We start from the raw sequence: 21948 nt of genomic DNA on the forward strand, positions 1-21948 counted from the left end.
TTTTTTGGAATATTTTGCAATTCTTCTGAATATCGCTTTCTTATATTCTGAGTACTTTTTTTTGTGTATTTGAATATTTTCCTCTTTTTATTTTTAAATGACTGAAAGAAAATATATTAAAAACAGAAAAAAATCCATAAAAATACAAAAAATACATTCAATAAAACAAAACAAAAAGCTAAAAAAAAAAAAAAAAAAAACTAATAAACTAGATAAACTAATAAAATAAAAAAACAAGTGTTATTTTTCTAAGTGAATCCAATACTTTTCTATACCCATTGAAAGAAATGATATAAAAATGTAATTGGGCAACAAAGTGAACTATGTGGTTAGCATGTCTGCTCCACAGTCGAGAGGTTCTGGTGCAAATCATTCATGGATTTTCTTTCGGGACACTGATTGGCTTCTCCAGGGGGAAGGAAGGAAGGAAGGAAGGAAGGAAGGAAGGAAGGAAGGAAGGAAAGAAGGAAAGAAGGAAAGAAGGAAAGAAGGAAAGAAGGAAAGAAAGAAGGAAAGAAGGAAAGAAAGAAAGAAAGAAGGAAAGAAAGAAAGAAAGAAAGAAAGAAAGAAAGAAAGAAAGAAAGAAAGAAAGAAAAATCCTTTTTGAGCTTGTCAGTGAATAGCAAATGAGCAGCATTTTCCTCACGTGGTGCCGAATGCCACGCACCCCTCCTGGTGGACACATTTTGCATTGCAGCAGTAAGAAAGACCACCAGGAGAGAAGATGCTGGCAGCCGGGGGCCATTTTGAAAGATGCACATGCATATACAGATGCACATACACACACACGCACACCACAACACAGCACAATCACAAGCAGTCTTCTTATTGGCTGGCCGGCGTGACAAATAATGACACATGCAGACAGAGGAGCGAATGTGGACAAAACAAAGCAGAGCAGCTGACGTGTCTTGAGTGTGAGTAACATTTACATTTGCACTCGTTTGGGGGGCAATTCGACACTTTTTGCTGATTGTTGAACACGTGCATAGGAATTGTTCAGAACGCTTTATCGATTCAAAGCACATCCTCTATTTGCACTCATTCATTCATTTCTCCATCAAATAAATTGATTTGATCCCATTTGGGCTCCCGCCATCTCATAAAAGAGTGACTGTCAACTCTAGTAGCTACTAGGAGTGTGACGATATATCGATATCACAATAAATCGTGATACTTTATCTCCTGATACATTAATCGATACGCCTACGCAAGTATTGTGATATTTATAGTTAATAACCAGCCACTATAACGACTCCATTGTTCATGATTTATTGAGCAATGACTTGGCGGGCCACTAGGGGGAGCGCCTCATAAGAGTGGCGGGGAAATGGACGCCAGTCTTCAGGCGAACAAGACTCATCAGCACACTTTGACTTGTGGAAGACGTTTGTCGGTCCAGTTTTGCATACGTTTCTATGAAAAATGTCTATTATATCTTAAATTTTTAAACATATTTTATGTTTCCACTTTTTGAAGCACACAATTTCTGAGGAATATTAATATTGGTTTCATTGGATTTAATATGTTCACAGTGACAAATGAATGATATTGTAGGAGTGTGCAAAAAAAAAAAATTCTCAAAAGTATCACGATTCTCCTTTAGTACAATTCATAATGGATTTTTATATGTCCTAAAATGGATTTTATTACAATTATTTGATACTGTCTTGCCCTTGTTTGTGTGTCTTTATTGGGAGTTCATGTTGTACCCGATTTGGCCACTTAGGGGCAGTGTGGTTCCGCGCGTTCTGATACACAGTTAAACTGTAGCCACATTTGAGAGTAGAAGGAGAAAGTCACGAATCGGTCAAGTTATGCCAATAAAAGTTGATTTTTTTTTCATATGCCGGTGAGTCGTGTTAAGATGCTTCTTTATATACATTCCTGAAGCGTTTCTGTACGAGTAGTAGTTCTTTTGAGAGATAAAAGTGCCGCGAGTAGTGCGCTATTTAGCATTAGCCAGTCAGACTGGGAGTAGATCATGACAATTATACAGTGTAACCATTTATAAAATGAAGCAGAAATCATTGTAAATAAAAAATCATTTTGGAATCAAAAATCCATTCTGAATCGAATGGAATTGTGAGACAGTTAAAGATTCCCTCTGCTAACATTTTGGCTCCTTTTAATTGTTGTCCATTTTGACCTGTGGACAGTATTGAAGGTAGCACTTCGGAGCTTTTTCTTTCTTTTTTTTTTTCTTGTGTTCTCTAGAGAAGATGAACATTAATAATGTCATTTACTGAGGAGAGGGGGGGGGGGGGTATATCCCTACAGCCCAATTTTGCATCCAGCCCCAGCAATTAACGAGCCGTTTCAAGACTCCCTAATTGGCCGCTTAATTGACCGTTTGGAGGAAGCCCGCCGCCTTCTCCCTCACCACCCCACCCCCTCCCAAAAATCCCACCATGTACGACCATCATCATCACCGTAATCATCATCATCCTCCTCGTCCAATTTGGGGGTCCATCCAGCCCTCACCTCACCTAGCAGCCTCCCCTCCTCTATCTTGTATCTCCCTCCCCTCTCTCCATCTCCGTGTTTTATGTCTGCGTCACAACAAGTCGCTGGGAAGAGAGACAGCCAGCGAGCGGGCGAGCGAGCGAGGAGGAAGGATGAAGATGGCGTCTCTGGCGGTTTGATGTACGCCGCCGGTCGCTCACAATTCAACGGCAAAAGCCCATCGGAATCGTTGAGGTAAAAAAAAACAAAAAAAACAAAAACAAAACGCACGGCGGCGGAGGGTGCATGCTGGCATATTCTAGCTGCTCTTCCTCCTCTTCCTCTTTGACTGACACTTGCACGCTTGCACAGGCAGCCAGCGGTGATGATGATGATGATGATGATGATGCACACACAGCCTGGTTCGGCTTGACCCCCGACAGGAAGGAAGGAAGCAAGCAAATAAGGAAGGAAGGAGTTGGACTTGAGAGAAGGTAAGGCAAGTTTTGCTCGTCTCGTCTTCTTGGTCACCTTAAAAAAAAAAAAGTGGGGGGGTAGAGAGGGAGAAAAGAGGCGTTTAACCCCGCTAACGACATATCCAGCCAGGAGAAAAAGGGGAAAAAGGACTGGGGGTGAATGTAAACACCGCTTCCTCTTCCTCATCTTCCTCCCGGCCATATCCTCTCAAGTGTCGAGCGCATCAATGGGATTTTCCATTTGCCCGTTTGTGTGTTTAGGATGGGGGGAGTGAGCGAGGGGGATGACGTGCTGGCCCGTTGGAGCGACGGGCTCCTCTACCTGGGCAACGTCAAGAGGGTAAGTGCCTTTTTTTTTTTTTTGGTCGCCATCTGAACGTTGTCGATTTTGTGTCAATCAATCACCACCTGAGCGTCTCCCCCAAAAACCTCAGGTTGACGGCGTCAAGCAGTGCTGCCTGGTCCGATTCGAGGACAACTCCGAGTTCTGGGTCCTCAGGAAAGACATCCACTCCTGTAAGGGGAAAAAAAAACTCTTCAATTCCATTTTTCATTTCACTCTTTAACTCTTTTACCGTCACGTTATCCATAAAATAAGCCCCACAGTGGCAGCCGATTTTGAGCATTTGAACTCATCTTTTCAAGGCAAACCGAATATTGTGTGCTTTTACTACATATACAGAGTAGGGATGGAACAATACCGGCAATATCGTGATATTAAAACTCCCACAATATATTGTCGTCATCATGTCACGATATTAAAAGCAGCACATCTGTTCAAAAAAGAAAAAAAAAAGTCCGGCTGATTTCCCATTTGTGCAGATGTAGCACCCTCTGAAGGCTAGTTTTTTTTATTGCAGTTGAATTTTCACAAGGCATGTTTTGGCCCTTCTACGTTTCAAATCCATGCAAATGTTCAGATGAAGCGGAACGTAATATGCTTGTGAAGCGAGTCAATATGTGGAGGAACTCAATGTGTGTGCACATTAGCATGTAAGTGCCTCAATATATACATATATTTACATACTTTATGTCATATTTATAATATTTTATAATATTTTTGATTGCTGTATTGTACAAAAGCACAATATTTTTTTATTTTTTTTTAATGACTTTTTTTGTATTGCCATCCTCCACAATATCATGGTAATTATCATTATGTCATGGCCTTTATATCGTATCATGATGTTTGTATATCGTTACGTCCCTAATACAGAGTGGGTTACCACATAATAGATTGCATTCCATTTTCCGTTTCTTCATGTTGATGACGCAGCAGAAGTACCTGCACTACCTTTGTGTATACGGAGAACAAAAAAACGCACGCCGGTTATGTAGAAACACTGAAAAAGTGCATTAAGGGTTGCCGCAAGCAATTATTTTAGTAATTGATGAATATTTTGGCAATTAATTGATGAATCTGATGAAAAGATGTTTTAACGTCTTTCCCTTTTATTCGGCAAGGAACACAATTTCAAATGGACAGTGCAGATTGTTGACGATTGAGTTCCTGATTTGGTTCCGCAAAGGTGTCAGAAAAAAAAATCGGCAAAAACGTTGACGATTGTTCTCTAAAGTCAAAGCGGATGTTTGCAAATGTCTCACATGAATTTGACACAAAGACGAGCAGAACCATTTGAAGGTCTCGAAACGATTCATCGGCGATCAAAGTGGTTGCTGATTCATTTGATCGTCGATAAGTTGGCAATGAATCAATTGTTGCTCCTCTGATTTCATTTTTTTTTCTCTTGTCCAGTTGCAGCCGGCGTGGAAGAAGTTTGCTGTATCTGCGAGGCCCCGCCTCTTAAAGAGCCGCTCGTAAATTGTCTGAAATGTCGCCACGGTAAGGAGGAGCAGCTCATCACGCGCCGTCAACTTCTTCCCGCGCCCGCCGACCTTGAAGATCGGACTCGGAAAAGGAAAATAAACAAGGCGCTGTCATAAATGATCTATGTGGCCCCCACCGCCGATTCCGTCGTGACTGGAAGGGAAGCCGATGACATATTTGGGGGAAAAAAACATTAGCGGAGGAAGATACGAGGTGGCGAGTGGCAATCTTGATTGACGCGTGATTGATGGGGGGGGGGGCTTACGTAGCCAATACCCATTATGCATTGCACGACTGCTTTCAAGAAAAATGCTTGTGCGCTTCAAAGCGTACACTTCCAAATATAGGCCCACCTGAATGTTGCCGCCATATTGAATGTGGCAAAGTCTAGCCTGGGTGAAGATGAAAAGAAGAAAAAGGGGTCAAAGTTCATCATGAACTGGCAGCCCTTTTTATGGATTCCTTTTGTGTAACCTTTCTGTACGTATGTCCGTTGAGAAGAGATTACCTTTGGCAAGAAAGGCAAAAAGTGTCGTTTTCTAAAATTTGCTAAATCTCTTCATTAGGGATGTAACGATAACGGCATTATCGTGACATGGTGATATTAAAACTGCCACAATATATCGTCGTTGTTATATTAGAAGCAGCATATTTAAAAAAAAAAAAAAAAAATCAGGTTGATTTCCATTTGTGCAGTTGTAGCACCCTCTTGTGGCTTTTTTTTTTTTTAGTGCAGTTTAATTTTCACAAGGCATCATTTGACCCTTGCTGTAATGTACATCAAATATAATTTTTTTTAAATAAATATTAAGGCCAATTAAAAAAATAGAAATACTATAATTATGTAAGTTCCTTTTGGACTAAACAGAATTCATAATCATATTTTATTTATTTATGTGATTATTTCTTAATTTATTTGTTCATTTATTCATGTTGGCAAAAATTTGTAGCTTGTACACTGCAGTAGGATGATAATTTATTCTTTGGTACAAAACAAGAAAGTTGTTTATACATTTAAAAATATTAAGACCAATAAAAAAAAAAACCCCAACAACAACACTATAATTATGTACTGTACTGGTAAGTTCCTTTTAGACCAAGCAGAATTGATATTAATATTTATTTATTTATGTTGGCAAAAACTTGAGTGCACTGTGCAGTAGGATGATCATTTATTTTTTGGTACAAAACAAGAAAGTGTTTAAATGTTAAAAAAAAAAAAAATTAAGACAAATAAAATTCTTTGAAACACTACAATTATGCAAGTTCCGTTTGGAATAAAAAAAAAATATATATTAGTTATTTTAAAATTTAAAAAAAAGATGCAAATGTATAAATTTAAACAACTCAAAAATTAGTATTATTTATTTATTTTACGATTATACTGATGTAATTGTGGAGTGTAATAAATGAAATTGTAATTGAATTTCGATGAATTGCACAGCCCTATCGTCACCCTCCCCACAATATTGTGATAATTGTCGTACCGTGACCTTCATATCATGATCATATCGTCTCGTGATGTTTGGAAATCGTTACATCCCTCGTCTTCATTGGATTCAATGAAAAGACAAGCAGTCTCGTCCTTTGCCTTCAATTCCGCCAGTTTGAAGTTCAATAAGGTTTCAAAATGATAATCAAAACGGTTAATCGCTTAGTTGCGGATGACTCGATGAAATGCCGCACCCGTGATTGTTCGTACGCTTAACTGGAGCGCGACAAGCGAGTGAACGGCAACCCGACGCTGAGCATCAGAATGCAAAAGGCGGGAAACAAGATGAGATTTTGCCAACTGACAAACATGGCTGCTGTCAGCTCGTGCGTGCGTGCGTGAGCAAATAAGCTGATAAATGGACCTCCTGCGTGCTCCCCAGACACAAATGGTGTCGTAAACGGATGCGGCGCTAAAGACGGGAGACAGCCAGCCGCTGTGCTGTTATTGCCACTCAAAATGCGGCCAATGAAAAGCCTCCATCCCGCCTCTCGCCTGCAGGTTACCACGCCGAGTGCCACACGCCCACCATCGAACCCGAAGCCGACAGCGAGTCGTGGATATGTCGCCAGTGCGTCTTTGCCGTCGCAACCAAGGTTCCACACGCTCATCTCGCACGCACGACAATACAAGAAAAACACAATCATGCTTGAAGCGCTATTTGCAATATTTTGCTTTTTCTTCTATTTGGTTATTTATAGCCACTTGAAAGGGACATAACTGCTGTTCTGATGAATGGCAGCTCTTCGCCACTGCCAGCACAATTAAAAAAAAAAGAAAAAAGATCACGATTACAGTCAGCCCTCGTTATTTTGGGTACACTGCATCATATGACGGCTGCAGCTGTCGAACATTTTGTTGTTTCTGTTGAATAATCTGCTATTTGCATAAAAAAAAAAAAAAAAAAGAATACTTAGTGGCTTGGTTAAAGCTACTGAATGCAGAAAACTGAATTTCAAAAATCACTACTGCCACGTGTGGCCAAAAAACAAAATTGCACACTCCCTTATCAATGCACGCACATGATGTTGTGTCACGAACCCGAATCGTGTCTGAAAACTATCGGCCAGGAGTTCCTCATTATGAAACCGCAAAGGTCTTCATCGACTAATCCAAAAAATGTTTCAGTCAAAAATGGTCAAATAAAAAGGCTATTGTAAAGATATTTTGGGGCAAATTGTTACAAAGCGCAGCTTTGCAGAACAATTATGAATACAAAAAACAAAAAAACAAACAAAAAAACCCCCACATTTTTCAATGAATGACCAACTGCTTTTTGTTTTTTGATCAACATTTGTCTTACTTCAATTTAAACTGTGCTTATTTAGGCTTAAGTCAGGGGTGTCCAAACTTTTTCATTTGAGGGGCACATACAGAAAATCAGAAGGACGCAAGGGCCACATAATGTTATGAAGAGACATTGTGTTTAGTCCTAAAAATTGTACAAATAATTTATTTGTGCTTTTGCATATTTAAAAAAATGCTACAGTTGTTTTTTTTGTAGACACTTGTACCCCTTATATCATAAGGACTGTGTCTAATTTCAAACGTCTGACTACTGTGGTAAATTATTATAAACTTTGTACATTATTTGTGCTATTTTAAACTCAACCAAGTCATAAAATTTCATTTCATTTCATTTAATAAATAGTGGATGTGTTGGTTCTGTATATTTTGATCTATTTATAATTCTTATAGCTCTCTAAAATGCTCAATTTATATTCAACTAAAAATGGACTAAATAAAAGCAGGATGAGATTTTGACTAACTATGATAAAAACAAACAAGCATGATTAAAACTGGACTAAAAGTGAGATGGAATTTTCAAAATGGCTAGATAAAATGAACACCACTGAATTTTTTTTGTGTGCGTTCCAGAGGGGCGGAGCCATCAAGCGCGGCCGCTTCGCCCGCCTCATGCACTTGATGAAGCTGCGTCTGCCCTATCAGCTGACGTCTTTGGATTGGGACGCGCAGCATCTGTCCAATCAGCAGCAGTGTTACTGCTACTGCGCCGGACCCGGAGAGTAAGTTGGGAAAAAAAAATTGAAAATGATCACATCGGGGGAAAAAGTGAATGAATGAACGTTTGTCGTCTTTGGCGCCGTGTGTAGGTGGAACCTGAAGATGCTTCAGTGCGGAAGCTGTGGCCAGTGGTTCCACGAGGCCTGCACGCAGTGCTTAACCAAGCCGCTACTCTACGGGGACAGGCAAGTGTCTGAATGAGGATGGATTTTCAACATCCCCCCTCCCCCCATAAACCAGATAATAAAGAAATCCACTGATAATTATCGCCAATTATCAACCAATTCTTCGTCACACAGATAAACCAGACAAAGAAATCCGCTGAAAATTATCAGCAATTATCGATCAGTTTGACATCATAGAGATAAGCCAGATAATAAAGAAATCCGCCGATAATTATCAACCAATTTGACGTCATACAAATAAACTAGATAATAAAGAAATCCGCTGATAATTATCAGCAATTATCGATCAATTTGACGTCATACAGATAAACCAGATAATAAATAAATTCGCCGATAATTATCAACCAATTTGATTTCATACAGATAAACGAGATGATAAAGAAATCCGCCAATTAATAATCGACATGTGGTTGTGGCTCATTTTTCATCAAATTCAGATTCATGGTGCTTGACACAATATTTCAATGTATTTGGACTAGGACTCAAAAGTGTTTTATTTTTATTATTAATTCAATCTCTGGTGTAATAACTTTATTTATTGATTGATTGAATTATTTTTTATTTTATTATCTGTTCTTATTGCTGCTGGAAATGTCAATTTTCCCAGAGGGAGCCATCCCAAAGGGAACAATAAAGTCTAAGTCTAAGTATTTGTATTCATGTTAATTTTGCAAACAAATATCAGCTTACTTATCGGTTAAAATAGACATTCGCATTTTCTAAATGATTGGTTTATTGGTATTGGTTGAAACTAGCATTATCGTGCATCCCGAGTGAATATCGTTTATCGGCCTCCTTGACGCTATAACCGCTTTAACCGCTATCGGTTTTTGGCCCTGAAGAAAACACAATTGATCTATCGCTATACCTCACAGAATCTATTATCCACTGACACCCAAACTACGGCAGGGGAGAAGACGGCTAAAATGATCCTAAAAGGTTTCCTTCCTCCCCTTTTTGCCAACCACGAGAAGGTATGACGTCGCGTTAGCAAGCAGCACTGCAACGATGATCACTGAGGGAAGAAGAAAAAAAAAAAAAAAAAAAAAAGAGCGAGTGCAACTCTGGTGTCAAAAAAAAAAAAAAAAAAAAAAGGTAGCCAGCCGTGAAGTTATGATTGTCATTAGCCATCTGGGCTTAAGCAGCCGCCTCAACGCCACGTTATTATCAGACGAGTTATGGAGGTGGGGGTTGGGGGGGGGGGGGGGTACTTTTTGATTGACAGCCGGCGAGAGAGACGGCGTTTTGCTACACAACGTGTGCCGGGCGAAAAGGCAGAATCGTAAACGTGCTCACGTTTTATGTTTCATTTGCATGACCTTCAGACGATTGAAGGACTGACGCAACACAATGTTGTTGCCATGTCAACCACATTCAGGGTCACCCGCTTGATGGTAGAAAGAGAAGACAAACAGCGGAATGATGATGACCGTGCACACATACATTATATATATATATATATATATATATATATATATATATATATATATATATATATATATATATATATATATATATATACATTATAATATATATACACATTATAATATATATATATATATATATATATATATATATATACACACATTATAATATATATATATATATATATATATATATATATATACACACATTATAATATATATATATATATATATATATATATATATATACACACATTATAATATATATATATATATATATATATATATATATATATATATATATATATATATATATATATATATATATATATATATATATATATATATATATATAGTTTTATATATATATTCCCCCCCTTCATCTGGCCACTAATTAGCTTTTGTCTTAAATGTAAGTGCGCCAAAACATGTCTAATTAAAATGAAACTGCACTTAGTGAACTCACCACTAGAGGGTGCTGGAACTGCACAAATGGAAAACAAGTTGTCCTTTTTTTTTTAACAGATGTGCTAGTTTTAATATTGTAACATGACAACAAGGTTATGTTAATTCACTAAAACTAATAAAAACTCACTAAAAAAAATACAATTCAAAAATAATTTCGTAAGCAAAATAAAATAAAAATACTTAAAAAAAACAAAAAACTAAATGAACTAAAACTACATTTTATGTTTACAAAGCTAACTAAAACTAACTATAATGACAGCAAAAATGTCCTTCGTTTTTGTCTCTGGTAATTAATTGAATGCATGAGCCTTTGGGGATGATTTGAAATGTGATTTTCAGTCGATTTCTTTTGATATTAACCAGAAAAGGGACGTTTGAAAATGTGTCACACACAAGTGACATCATCAAGTAGTAGCCAATAGAAAAGCACCAAAAGATGACATCGTGCCCATACTGTTTTTTTTTGTTTTTTTTAAATATTGTGCACGTCATACACTTAAAAAAAACTAATACTGAAACTAACTAAAACAAAGCATTTATTAAAGAACTAAAACTAATAAAAAGTAACAGAAGCACCCTGAAATTTAATTAAGACGAATTCCATTTAAAAAACAATACTCAAAATGAAACCAAAACTAACAGAAATGGAAAAATTCCAAAACTATAATAACCCTGCGTGACGGCGATGACGATATTTTAATCATGCGATATTGCCGACATGAGCATTTAGCTAGCATGTTCCCTGCTTGAGCTCATTTCGATGTTTTTTTGTCAATTTTTTAACGGGTTTCCTGTTTGTACTTTGTTGTTGTTGTCAAGCTTAACTGAGTGTTTGTTTTCCTTTTGCATGTGTTTCAGGTTTTATCAGTTCCAGTGTTCGGTGTGTAATAAAGGAGCAGAAACCGTCAAAAGACTTCCCATGACCTGGTGATGAACATTTGCCGACTCGATTGTCCGCCCGAGTGGCTCATCTCGTTCGTTTGTTTGTTTGCAATCTAGGGTGGACTTGGCCCACCTGGTTCTCTACCACCTGTCGCTGTGCTGCAAGCGCAAGTACTTTGATTTCGACCACGAGATCTTGTCCTTCACCAACGAGAACTGGGACTCGTTGCTCCTGGGCGCGGTACTGTGAAGCCTCCGCTTTAATTTAAAAGCATCACGATGATGAAATCGTGCGAAATGCTGCCGGCAGGTTTTGTTTTTTTTTGGCAATGGAAACTTAAAGCCCATTAACTGTCATTAAAGTCAAATTCCAAGCATTAGAAAAGTGCAAACTTGACGTCGGCTTAAAAAGGAGAAAACTGAGCCATTAGGAGACGACTACCTGACGTATTTATTCAAAGAGAAAAGGTACGGTTTTACACCTTTTTGGGACGACAGTCAGTTTGTGTTTACAAACAACGTAAGCACACAACTGTGACTGCTTCCTAAAAGTGGGACACATTCCTACAAAAGTAATTGGGACATTACAACATAGAAACATTACCAACAGGGACCTGAACACTAACAAGAAAAACCTTTAAGAAACTGCGGTATTTTTATTCCCACCCCTAATCAGGACCTTAAAAACAAGATTTGTTTATTATATTTATTATTTTTTATTATTATCAATTATTATTTTTTATTATTATTTATTTAATTTTTATTTATTTTATGTTCATTTATTTCATTATTATTATCATTATCATTATCATTATCATTATTATTATTATTATTATTGTCATCATCATCATCATTATTATTATTATAGGATTAGTTTTATCGTATTTTATCGTTGATTTATGACCTGACCAATATATTGATAATTACGGCATTGTGAGATAATCATTATCGTGAGCCTTGTCTTGCCTATTGTGTCGTATCATTTCGTGAGGTACCCACAGGTTCCCATCAGGACCTTAAAACCAAGATTTATTTATTACTATTATTATAATTAATTATTTTTTAGCATTATTTATTTATTGATTATTTTATTTTTATTTATTTTATGTTTCTTCTTCTTATTATTATTATTATAGGATTAGTTTTAGCGTAGATTATGCTGGATTAATGACCTCACCAATATATGGATAATGGCGGCATTGTGAGATAATCATTATCGTGAGCCTTGTATCGCCTATTGTGTCGTATTGTATCGTATTGTGAGGTACCCAGAGGTTCCCACCCCGAGTGAGGACCTTAAATCCAAGATGCGCACCAAATGATGTTGGGGAAAATGTTGGCCTTCAAACAAGTGCTACTTTATAACAATACGACACAGCATCCAACAATCATCTCAGACATACTTGCATGTTGTCCCTGCGCATTGCTTTTTTGGCCACATTCTCTGCCTCTTCTTTTTGCTCTTAATTCTGCTGCATGTCCCCGCAGAAGAGCTCAGTGCTGCCCCCCCGGCATGTTGTGGCACAACGCTGTACTACTACGCTGAAGAGTTGCACAAATTTAGCGATTTTTGGAGGTTGCTACTGTACAGTAAATATTTGCAACTTGTAAAGACAACAAGACTGGTTTTTGGAAGTATTTGATTTTTTCTTTGAGCGTTTTTGCCTTTTGCTTTCGCAGCTCTCCGACACGCCGAGGCAAGAGCGATGTCACAACCTCCTCAACGCACTCAACTCGCAAAAGGATCGGTGAGACGACACCAAAAAAACTCTCACTGACAACTGCCTATCATTTTAGAATAAAATGATCATGGGGGGGAATTAAAATTAACCAAGGGCTTAGTGAAGGAATCGTGCTAAGTTAATTCATCTTGTTGAACGTGCCCTCAATCGGTCCAGCCAATGCATGCTAATCCCTTTATTTTGGCAGCTTAAATTAACAATTTTCAGCAGTGAAAAGTTAATATTTTTATCCAGAATTGATAACTTCATTATTTTTCATGTGCAATTAATACCTTTAAAAAAAGCAATTTTTTTACTTGCTGTCGACTGATGACGACATCACCTGTGCTGAGGCAGTAGGTAACAGCCAATCATGGCTCACCTATTTTCTGGGTTTGGTCAGTAAATGAGCCATGATTGGTCTGCACAGGTGATGTCATCATCAGTCGACAAAAAGTAGAAAAACATTAAACCGCATTAATTATATATATATATATATATTTATATAATTTTTAAAATAAAATAAACAAGTGGTTTTCTTTTATTTAATTATTTTTATTTATTTATTTTGTTATTGTATTTTTTTTTTAAATAACGAAACAAAGCAAAAAAAACCAAAACAAAACGTGTTATTCTTGGCACAGGTTCGTCTCGGGGAAAGAAATCAAGAAGAAGAAGTGTCTTTTCGGGCTCCAGGTTCGAGCCCCGCCCCCGCTGTCGTCTGATTCGTCGCCCCTCATCACAGATCCACCCATCAACATCTCCCACAGCAGAAGGTCAGTGGCCTCTTATTTGCTTTCCTCACTAAACAAACAGCGAGTTTTCCGCTCCTGCTCATTTTTGTCCACTGGAGGGCGCACTGCCAACCACCTACAAGACATTTGAGCAGCATTTGACTGACATCCGACATACGGGTATCGACCACCATCGAGAGTACCGATACCTGAAAATAAGGCTGGATTTGACACTGATACCTGGTATAGGTGCTCAGTGCTAACCCTTCTATATATTTTTTTTTTTTTTTTTTATGCACTGCCGCAACTTGGATGTCGTTTGATCCGACATCTTGAGCAAGATTATTTTGGTGAACTAAAACAACAAAACACTAAAACTATTTAGTTAATGAAATAAAATAAAATAATGAAAATGCTTTTTGAAAAACAAAAATGCAAACTACATTTTATGTTTACAAAACTAAACTATAGTGACAGCAAAAATGTCCTTTGTTTTAGTCTTTGGTAATTAATTTAATGCATGAGCCTTTGAGGATGATTTGAAATGTGAATTGAAGTGCATTTATTTTGATACGAACCAAAAAAAGGCCATTTGCAAGTGTGTCACACAGAAGTGACGTTATCTCGCAGCAGCCAATAGAAAAGCACCTTCACATGACGTCACTTCCATGCTGGTTTTGAAACAATGCGCACAAGTAATACACATTTCTTTTGAAAGAAAAAAAAAACTAAAACTAATTCTGAAACTAATCTAAGCTAAAACTAAGCTTATTAAATAACTGAAACAAATAGAAACTAACAAAACCACATTGAAAACTAATTAAAAGTAACTCAATTTAAAAAACAAAACTCAAAACTAAATCAAAACTAACTCAAATGAAAAATTCCAAAAACTATAATAACCTTGGTGATGAATCATATTAGTCGCAGTCCATTCTTGAAATTGCATAATTTTTTTTCTAGTGAATTTTCAACTTGCTCAAATCATTTTCGTTAAGATTTTTAATTGATGAATAATATATGTTTTCTAAATGGAATCGTTTGCGCCCCCACCACAAAAAAAGGGACATTTTTTTGGTGCTTTTCTATTGGCTGCTGCTAGATGACATCACTTCTGTGTGACACACTTTGAAACGTTCTTACTCTGGTGGTTAATATCAAAATAAATCAATGTAAAATGACAATTTAAATCCACCCCAAAAGCTCATGCATTCAATTAATTACCAGACTAAAACAAAGGACATTTTTGCTATCATTAGTTTTGTAAACATCAAATGTAGTTTCAGTTAGTTTTAGTTTAAAAAAAAAAAAAAAAGAATTTTTATTATTTTATTTCCTTAATGGAATTGTTTTTTTTTAATTTTAGTTAGTTTTTTCGACATGTTTTTTTTTTTTTCTTCATGTGGCTAACCGGTTAAGTGGTCACCAAATCAATATAATCAAATCCAAAAATCGTGATTTCAGGAGTGACAAATTTCATTGGTAACATTGCAAAAACGTCGATTCCGGCGTTAAATGAAAGGCCGAGCGAGAAGAAATTGTCAATCCATTTTCCATCTTCACGCTTGGGTGATTGATAAACAAAATCAGGGGATGTCATTCTTCTTTCTTCCCGCCGCCCCCGAGGCCGCATCTCATTAGCATAGTAATGAACGCGCGTGTTGATGTTTTTCCATTTTGGTGGTGCGTTTTGCGTTTCAGCCCGCTGTCGCCGCCGTGTCAGAGGAGGCCGTCCGGGGGCGAGTCGCGGAAATCAAAGCGGCGCATCATGGAGACGCAGGTCAGTCTGTCTGTCCAAATAAAACGTCAATCGGGCCAACGTCCATCGCTCGTTTGGCAGCCTCGGCCGTGCGTGGCTGACGCTCGATGCGTGGCGTTCAAAAGATTCACCCAACAAACGTCAAATACATCACACTCACCACCAAGGTTCTTTTAGTGAACTCTAATTAAACAATCATCAAGCAATAAAAATCTCAAATACTTTTCCCTTTTTTTTTTTTTAACACTGTGTCATATGTTAATTTCGTCCACGAAAACTAAGCGAAAATTTCGTCAACACCAAGGTTATTATAGAAAACTAAAACTAACGAAAAACTAAAACTAAAATTTAAAAAAAATTCATTAACGAAATAAAGTAAAAAAGAAAATGTTTTTTTAAATCTAAAACTAACTACATTCATTAACACATTTGGTTCCCAAAATGTATAAATATGTTCTATTTTAAATGTATTAAGTTTCCCAAAGACGTATTTAAACGTAAAGAGAAGTGTTTGATGCAGCCTCTCAACTGCAGAGAACGGGTGAAAAAAAATTGTAGTAGTTACAAAACTGGCCAGCAGGTGGCAGCAGAGTATAAGAGATCAACCAGCGCCATGTTGCAACAAGCTCTTTTTCCCACTGTTTTAAACAGATTTGTGAATAATGATTAAACTTCGGTATATTCTAATGCTAATTGCTGCAAAATGTAAACAGATGGAAAAATATGCTTTTCTTGATGAAAAAAAAAAAGACTAATCTTTCTTTTGGTAGGTTCCATGTTTGGATAGCAATTAACAATAGAACACAATATTCTGTGGGCCATGCAGTCCAAATCCAGTAAAACAGCCGGAATTGCTTCAGTGAAAATGGCCGCCAGTCAATGAGCTAAGTGGAATCCAAGCGTTTACTGCCATTGACGATTATATTTGTTTTTTTAACAGGTCGGCGTGGTAGAAGTTTAGCTTAGCAGACGTCCCGACTCCCGTGTTAGCTTGAACTTCAACGTGCTAAATAATGTTGTTTTCTGGGTTTTCATATTTGAAAATAAAAATGCTCTTTCTAATATTGTATGATTTTCACGTGTAGGCATAGAAGGCGTTAACTTGAACGCAAATGACGACGACGTGACGTGATTTTTGGTTTGATTGTCTGGTGTGTCCAGACTTGCGCGCCGCTGCCGCCGCCGGTTTCGTCCAACCCCATCGAGCTGCTGCCTTGTTGCCACGGCTACGTGGGCGGGGACGGGCTGTACGCCCCCGCAAAGTCCGAGGAGGAACTTCACCTGAGGTGACGCACGCTCACTGGTTCATCATTTTACCGCTTTCTGACTGAAAACATTACACAAGCATTTTTCCCACAGGCAAGTTTGGGAACGATTTCTTGTGAGTCAAAGTCGGGTCTCAAGTAGTGCAAGAGCTGATTGAAATTGGGCCGATAAGCAAAAAATGATCGTTGATCAAGTCTTAAACATGCGACATCTATCGATCTATGAATTCCAAACACAATGCTGTTGTGCTCATAAGTTTACAACTGTGACTTTCATAAGTATACCAAAAAACAATATGACACTTAAATAAAAACATTAAATTAAGTGCACATCAGCGGACCCAACGCTGTCAATTATTAAGTATGAATCTCACTTGCTAACCGAAAAGCCGAAAAGTATTAACTTATGCTTGACTCATGAAACAATTTTCAGCAGTGAAAGTTCATATTTTGTCCAGAATGAATTTGATAACTTCATCATTTTTCATGTACAATTAATACCTTTAAAAAGTAATTTTTCTACTTGCTGTTGACTGTAGATGACATCACCTGTGCTGAGGAAGTAGGTAACAGCCAATCATGGCACAGGTGATGTCATCATCAGTCTACACTTACGTCAAGTTATGTCCAAAATTTATGAGTCGGGAGTCGGGAGTCGGGACCCCCCGACTTCGCAAGTGCAATTTCCGAGTTCAAGGGGGCATTCCCGTACACACTTTCTGGTTCGAACTCAGAAAAGTCCCACTTCCCACCATCCTCGACTGCAGCATTAGGATCCAATCAACATAAATGCACGTATCGTAGTTCTTCAGCCATTTTTGTAGTCTTTGAAGAGCACATGTTAAGACGTCAGTTTGACTTTGATATTGATAACTATCTTAAAGCAAAAGTGAAACTTTCCAGAGTAGTTTTTCTGGTTGTGAGCTTTCCTAATTGGATTTTGCGTGCTTTCCCTTGCAGTTCTCCACCGAAGCGGATGTATGCGTTCTACCACACGGCGCTTTCCAGAGGTCTCCATCACTGTAACAGGTTTTTTGATCTTCTACCATTTTGATTTGTTTGATGTCAAGGGGCAACAATTCAGTTAGTTTTGGAATTTTTCATTTTAGTTACCGGTAGTTTTGATTTTGTTTTGAGTATTTATTTATGTATTTATTTATTTATTTATTTATTTATTTTAATTTGGTTAGTTTTAATTAGTTTCTTGGTGGTTCTATTTTTTTTTTTATTTTTTTTTTTAGTTATTTAATAAATGCTTTGTTTTATTTATTTATTTATTTTTAAATGTGTATTACTTGTGTGCAATATTTAAAAAAACACCACTTCTGTGTGACACATTTCAAACGTCCTTATTCCGGTTAATATCAAAATAAATCTACTTAAAATCACATTTAAAATCATCCCCAATGGCTCATGCATTCAATTAATTACCAAAGACTAAAACGAAGGCCATTTTTTTCTGTAATTATAGTTAGTTTTAGTTAGTTTTAGTTAGTTTTATTTTTTTTTTAAACATAAAGTGTAGTTTCAGTTTTAATTTTTTTTAAAAAGCATTTTCCGTTATTTTATTTCGTTAACGGAATTGTTTTACGAGTTTTAGTTTATTAGTTTTAGTTAACGAAGTTGTTCACAACTGATGCGCAAAATTTTTGTAGTTATTATTAGGGATGTGAATTGCCTAGTACCTGACGATTCGATTCGTATCACGATTCACAGGTCACGATTCGATTCGATACCGATTAATCCCGATACGAATTTATAAGTCGATTGTTGCGATTTTTTTCATTCAAATTTAGAAAATACTAATCAGTAAGCTTGTAGAGTGTAAGATTTATATGAAAATGTATTATTTATTTATCTGAAATTTCAGTCTTATAGAGGTTGTAATCTGTTTCATGTTTGAACAGCATTAAAATAAAATATTAAGGCTTAATGTTCCGTTCATATAACATTCTTCCATGCTCAAGGTGTGAATCCTTAAAAAAAAAAAAAAAAAAAAAAAAATCGATTCTGCCGATTATTGAATCGATTCGAGAATCGCGCGATGTAGGATCGCGATATATCGCCGAATCGATTTTTTTTAACACCCCTAGTTATTATTATTATTATTTAATTATATTTATTATTTTTTGTTTTTATTTATTTTTTATTGTTATCAATTTTTTCAAATTGCATTAAATTCATTGCCAAAGACTAAAATGGACATTTTGCTGTAATTATAGTTTTATAAACATAAAATGTAGTTTCAGTTAGTTTTCGTTTATTTAAAAAACATTTTTGTTTTTATTTTATTTCGTTAATGAAATTGTTTTTTTTATTTGAGTTTTTTTCATTAGTTTTGGTTAACTCAATTGTTCACAACTGATAAATAAATAAATGCACAACTATTTTGGCCATCAGTTAATCGTTTGGAGAACTTGTTGAAATTGTTCAAATCTTGGCAATTTCCACCCAAAAAAATAATAAATAAATTCATTTTTGACATGAATAGCCGTCAATGGCAGTGATTGAGTCGTTGCGAGGGATGTCTCTAAAATGATCAACCCATCATGAAGAAAATAGTTGTGGATGAATGGTTGTACCTTTTCCTGCTTTGACTCCTCCCCCTAGCATGAACGACAGCTGCCGAGTAGCCCCGCCCTGCTTCCCGTACCCGCTTAACTCGGGCGAGCACCTCCTCCGCCCGCCGGGACACAAGCAAGCGGAAGCCATCCTACTGCGCGACTTGCCGCCGTACGCGCAGGCGGCGGACGCGCTCGCCAGCGGCGTGGGCGTGGCTGGAGGAGACGGCGCCGAAGACGGGCCGCTCCCCCGGAGCTGGGGCGGCGGCGAGGCGGTGAGAATCCTGGCCAGGCGGGTCACGCCGGACGGGAAGGTGCAGTACCTGGTGGAGTGGGACAACGTGGGCTTGTACTGAACTCCAGGATGCGCTCGTGACGTCCAAATGTTCCTCGGCCATTCGAACGGTTGCCTTTTGGGGCTCCGCCCCCAGCCGACAGGCAAGCGGGGAGCTTCGCTTTCAAGCTTTACAAACGGTTACAAGTACGTCAAAAAGCTGATTTCTCCTTTCTTGGACAAGCGCTGCCTTGAGATACGAGTTCAATTCCCTCCGTGACTAGTCTACGCAAACATTCATATCTCAAAGCGTCTTTTCTCAGTGAAATGAATGGAAAAGACTTTAATCTGTCCCAGCCAACCCCAAAAATCCAGGGTAATACAGACATGATGATGAAAAATTAGGAGTGTGACATTGGCCGCTCAGTGAGATGCGGGCTTAAGTGGGTCACTCGTATCTCAAGGCACCGCTGGCCGGGTGAGAACCAGTCTGACTGTCACAAAGTTTTTGGGACACTAAAACCAGTTTCAACGACTGGAACTAATCTTGAAGGTGGCATTGGCCACACGGCCATCTTACCCGCTTTCCCCGGCAATGACAGAAGCCCGCTTTGTCGGAACGGAACACGCCCGGCAAGTTACGGTAAATAGTCTCTCCAATTTTAAAGTGGAACCATTGTATTGAGTGGATTGGATAGCGATTGCAATGACTTTCTTGTCATTCGGCATCTATCTTGTATGAATGAACTTGACAAGTGATGGAAAATGTGGCCTTTCCTTTCCTTCAAATGATAAATCTCCTTCCATGCGGATCTCCGAGCTAAAAGTGGAACCATTCCATTCCAAATAAACAAAACTTGACATTCCAAATCAACAACAAATATTTCTGTTGGCAGGAAGTGACTTCACACTTTTTTTTTTTTGGCTCGAGCACGACGACCAAACTCAAACAAAAAACAAACAAACAACGGCCACGTGTATTTGTGTCGTCCCAATGCAGGCGACTGCCTCCCTCAAGTGACTTTGTAGCTTTGTATTGGGGACGGAGAAAGAATGTATTATGTTTTCTAACGGTATGTTTGTTTGTACCTGTCAAGTGCTCGTTTTAGGTTTGATTGTTTCAAAAGGAGGGAGGGAAGGAGGGAATAAAGACGCACATCTTCTGGAACTGCTTTCTTATGGGATCCTTCCATTTTTTTTGTTTTTACTTGTAAAATCCAGGAACAGTTGGTGCACTTTTAAAGAAGTTATCTTTCTATAAACACTCTCAATACATGCAACTTGCAAGAATAATAATACATGTTTTCATAACAGGCCTGTTGTTCTTCATTCATGTGTAACTAGCGATCAGGACTGGAATGACCAGTGTGCATAAAAAAACAAACAAATAACGCGTCCAACAAGGTTTCTGTGTCTTTGTACACTTGTAAAATATACAAAATTGCACGATTAGTTATTAATGACAAAGGACAACTGAATACTGTACTGAGCTGAAATGACAGTCTTGATTTGAGCCGAAAATCGTGGCTTATTTCATTTTTTTTTTAAGTGGGAAATGTGCTGTTGCTACTTTTGACCACTAAGTGGCGACCACACTTCAATTTTTCAACCAAAGCGCGATGCAGCATACGTGTCCCTCGGAGGAACAAAAAAAACGTGGAATCATGACTGTTCAAAACAACACATAAAAGCTGTTAAAAGTGTCTTAAAAAATACACTATTTATAAAAATGACAATTGCAAATCAAAGCCGTTTTAAGTAGACGTTTTGTGGCAGTCCTACCTGTTGAAGCTGCAGTCTCCCACGTCCGGAGAGGGCAACACGACTCAAAGAAAAAGACGCCATTTTGGCTCTTCAGTTACTTCCGCCGGATCCACTTCCGGTTTCCAGTCAGTCGGCCAAACGGAGCAAAAAAAAGAGATGACTTCCGTCTTTTTAAAGAGTAGAAAGCAAGAAAGCCCTGTAGAAAGCAAAGTTCCTTTTTTAACTTGTTTGCCAGCTGCCAGAAAAGTAGAAGAGGAAGAAGAACATTAATGTACCTTTTAGTTTGGCTCCTAACATGAAAAAATTTGCTAGCTCGGCAGACCAAATGAGAAGGCGCTCATTTAATTAGCTCCTTTCAACAAGCGAGAAAGTAGCCTCTTCCACTTCAGGTTAGCTTTTTTTTTAACTGCTGGTAAAAGTTACCAATTAAACACCAACTGTGTTAGTTGGATACTGTTAAAGCGGCATAATGTGAAACTTGTTTATGTTTTGTTGGTTATATTTAGTGTCAGAAAACTCGAAGGTTAAAATCCTTGCGCCTGCAGTTGGCTTGCTTGGCTGCCCTTGGTTTCTGACAGGACACGCCCCACTGCCCGCTGCTATGATTGGCTACTGCACTCAGGTAGGACACGCCTTACTGTTTTT

The 21948-nt window shown here is 37.8% G+C and overlaps 2 protein-coding genes and 1 long non-coding RNA gene across 7 annotated transcripts in view; 2 read left to right on the forward strand and 1 right to left on the reverse strand.

The window, feature by feature from the left end:
• Positions 1-769: 769 nt before the first annotated feature.
• Positions 770-20711, forward strand: phf1 (PHD finger protein 1). Of its 4 annotated transcripts, none has more exons than XM_077527254.1 (17): positions 770-1852; positions 2568-2700; positions 2818-2939; positions 3183-3261; positions 3356-3437; positions 4678-4764; positions 6743-6837; positions 8120-8268; positions 8356-8451; positions 11202-11270; positions 11343-11466; positions 12906-12973; positions 13591-13722; positions 15382-15460; positions 16601-16725; positions 17665-17733; positions 19315-20711. In XM_077527254.1, exons 4-17 carry the CDS (start codon positions 3184-3186, stop codon positions 19619-19621), a joined length of 1560 nt encoding a protein of 519 aa, XP_077383380.1. In that variant the 5' UTR covers positions 770-1852; positions 2568-2700; positions 2818-2939; position 3183; the 3' UTR covers positions 19622-20711. The 4 variants fall into 4 exon arrangements, with proteins under 4 accessions (XP_077383380.1, XP_077383381.1, XP_077383379.1 ...); XM_077527255.1 differs by having other exon boundaries at positions 770-917; XM_077527253.1 differs by having other exon boundaries at positions 770-2700.
• On the reverse strand, positions 1506-21897 carry LOC144022450 (uncharacterized). The gene is made up of 3 exons (XR_013284329.1): positions 21579-21897; positions 21322-21499; positions 1506-3435 (listed from the first exon to the last, which is right to left on the reverse strand). It is a non-coding gene; the product is annotated as an uncharacterized LOC144022450 (long non-coding RNA).
• syngap1b (synaptic Ras GTPase activating protein 1b) overlaps positions 21416-21948 on the forward strand; it is a 73776-nt gene continuing 73243 nt past the window's right edge. For both annotated transcript variants that reach the window (XM_077527233.1, XM_077527234.1), the window contains exons 1-2: positions 21416-21692; positions 21810-21925. The gene's annotated coding sequence lies outside the window, so the exon portion shown is untranslated. The remainder of the gene's footprint in view (positions 21693-21809; positions 21926-21948) is intronic.

Source organism: Festucalex cinctus, chromosome 7, assembly GCF_051991245.1.
Source record: "Festucalex cinctus isolate MCC-2025b chromosome 7, RoL_Fcin_1.0, whole genome shotgun sequence".
NCBI lineage: Eukaryota > Metazoa > Chordata > Actinopteri > Syngnathiformes > Syngnathidae > Festucalex > Festucalex cinctus.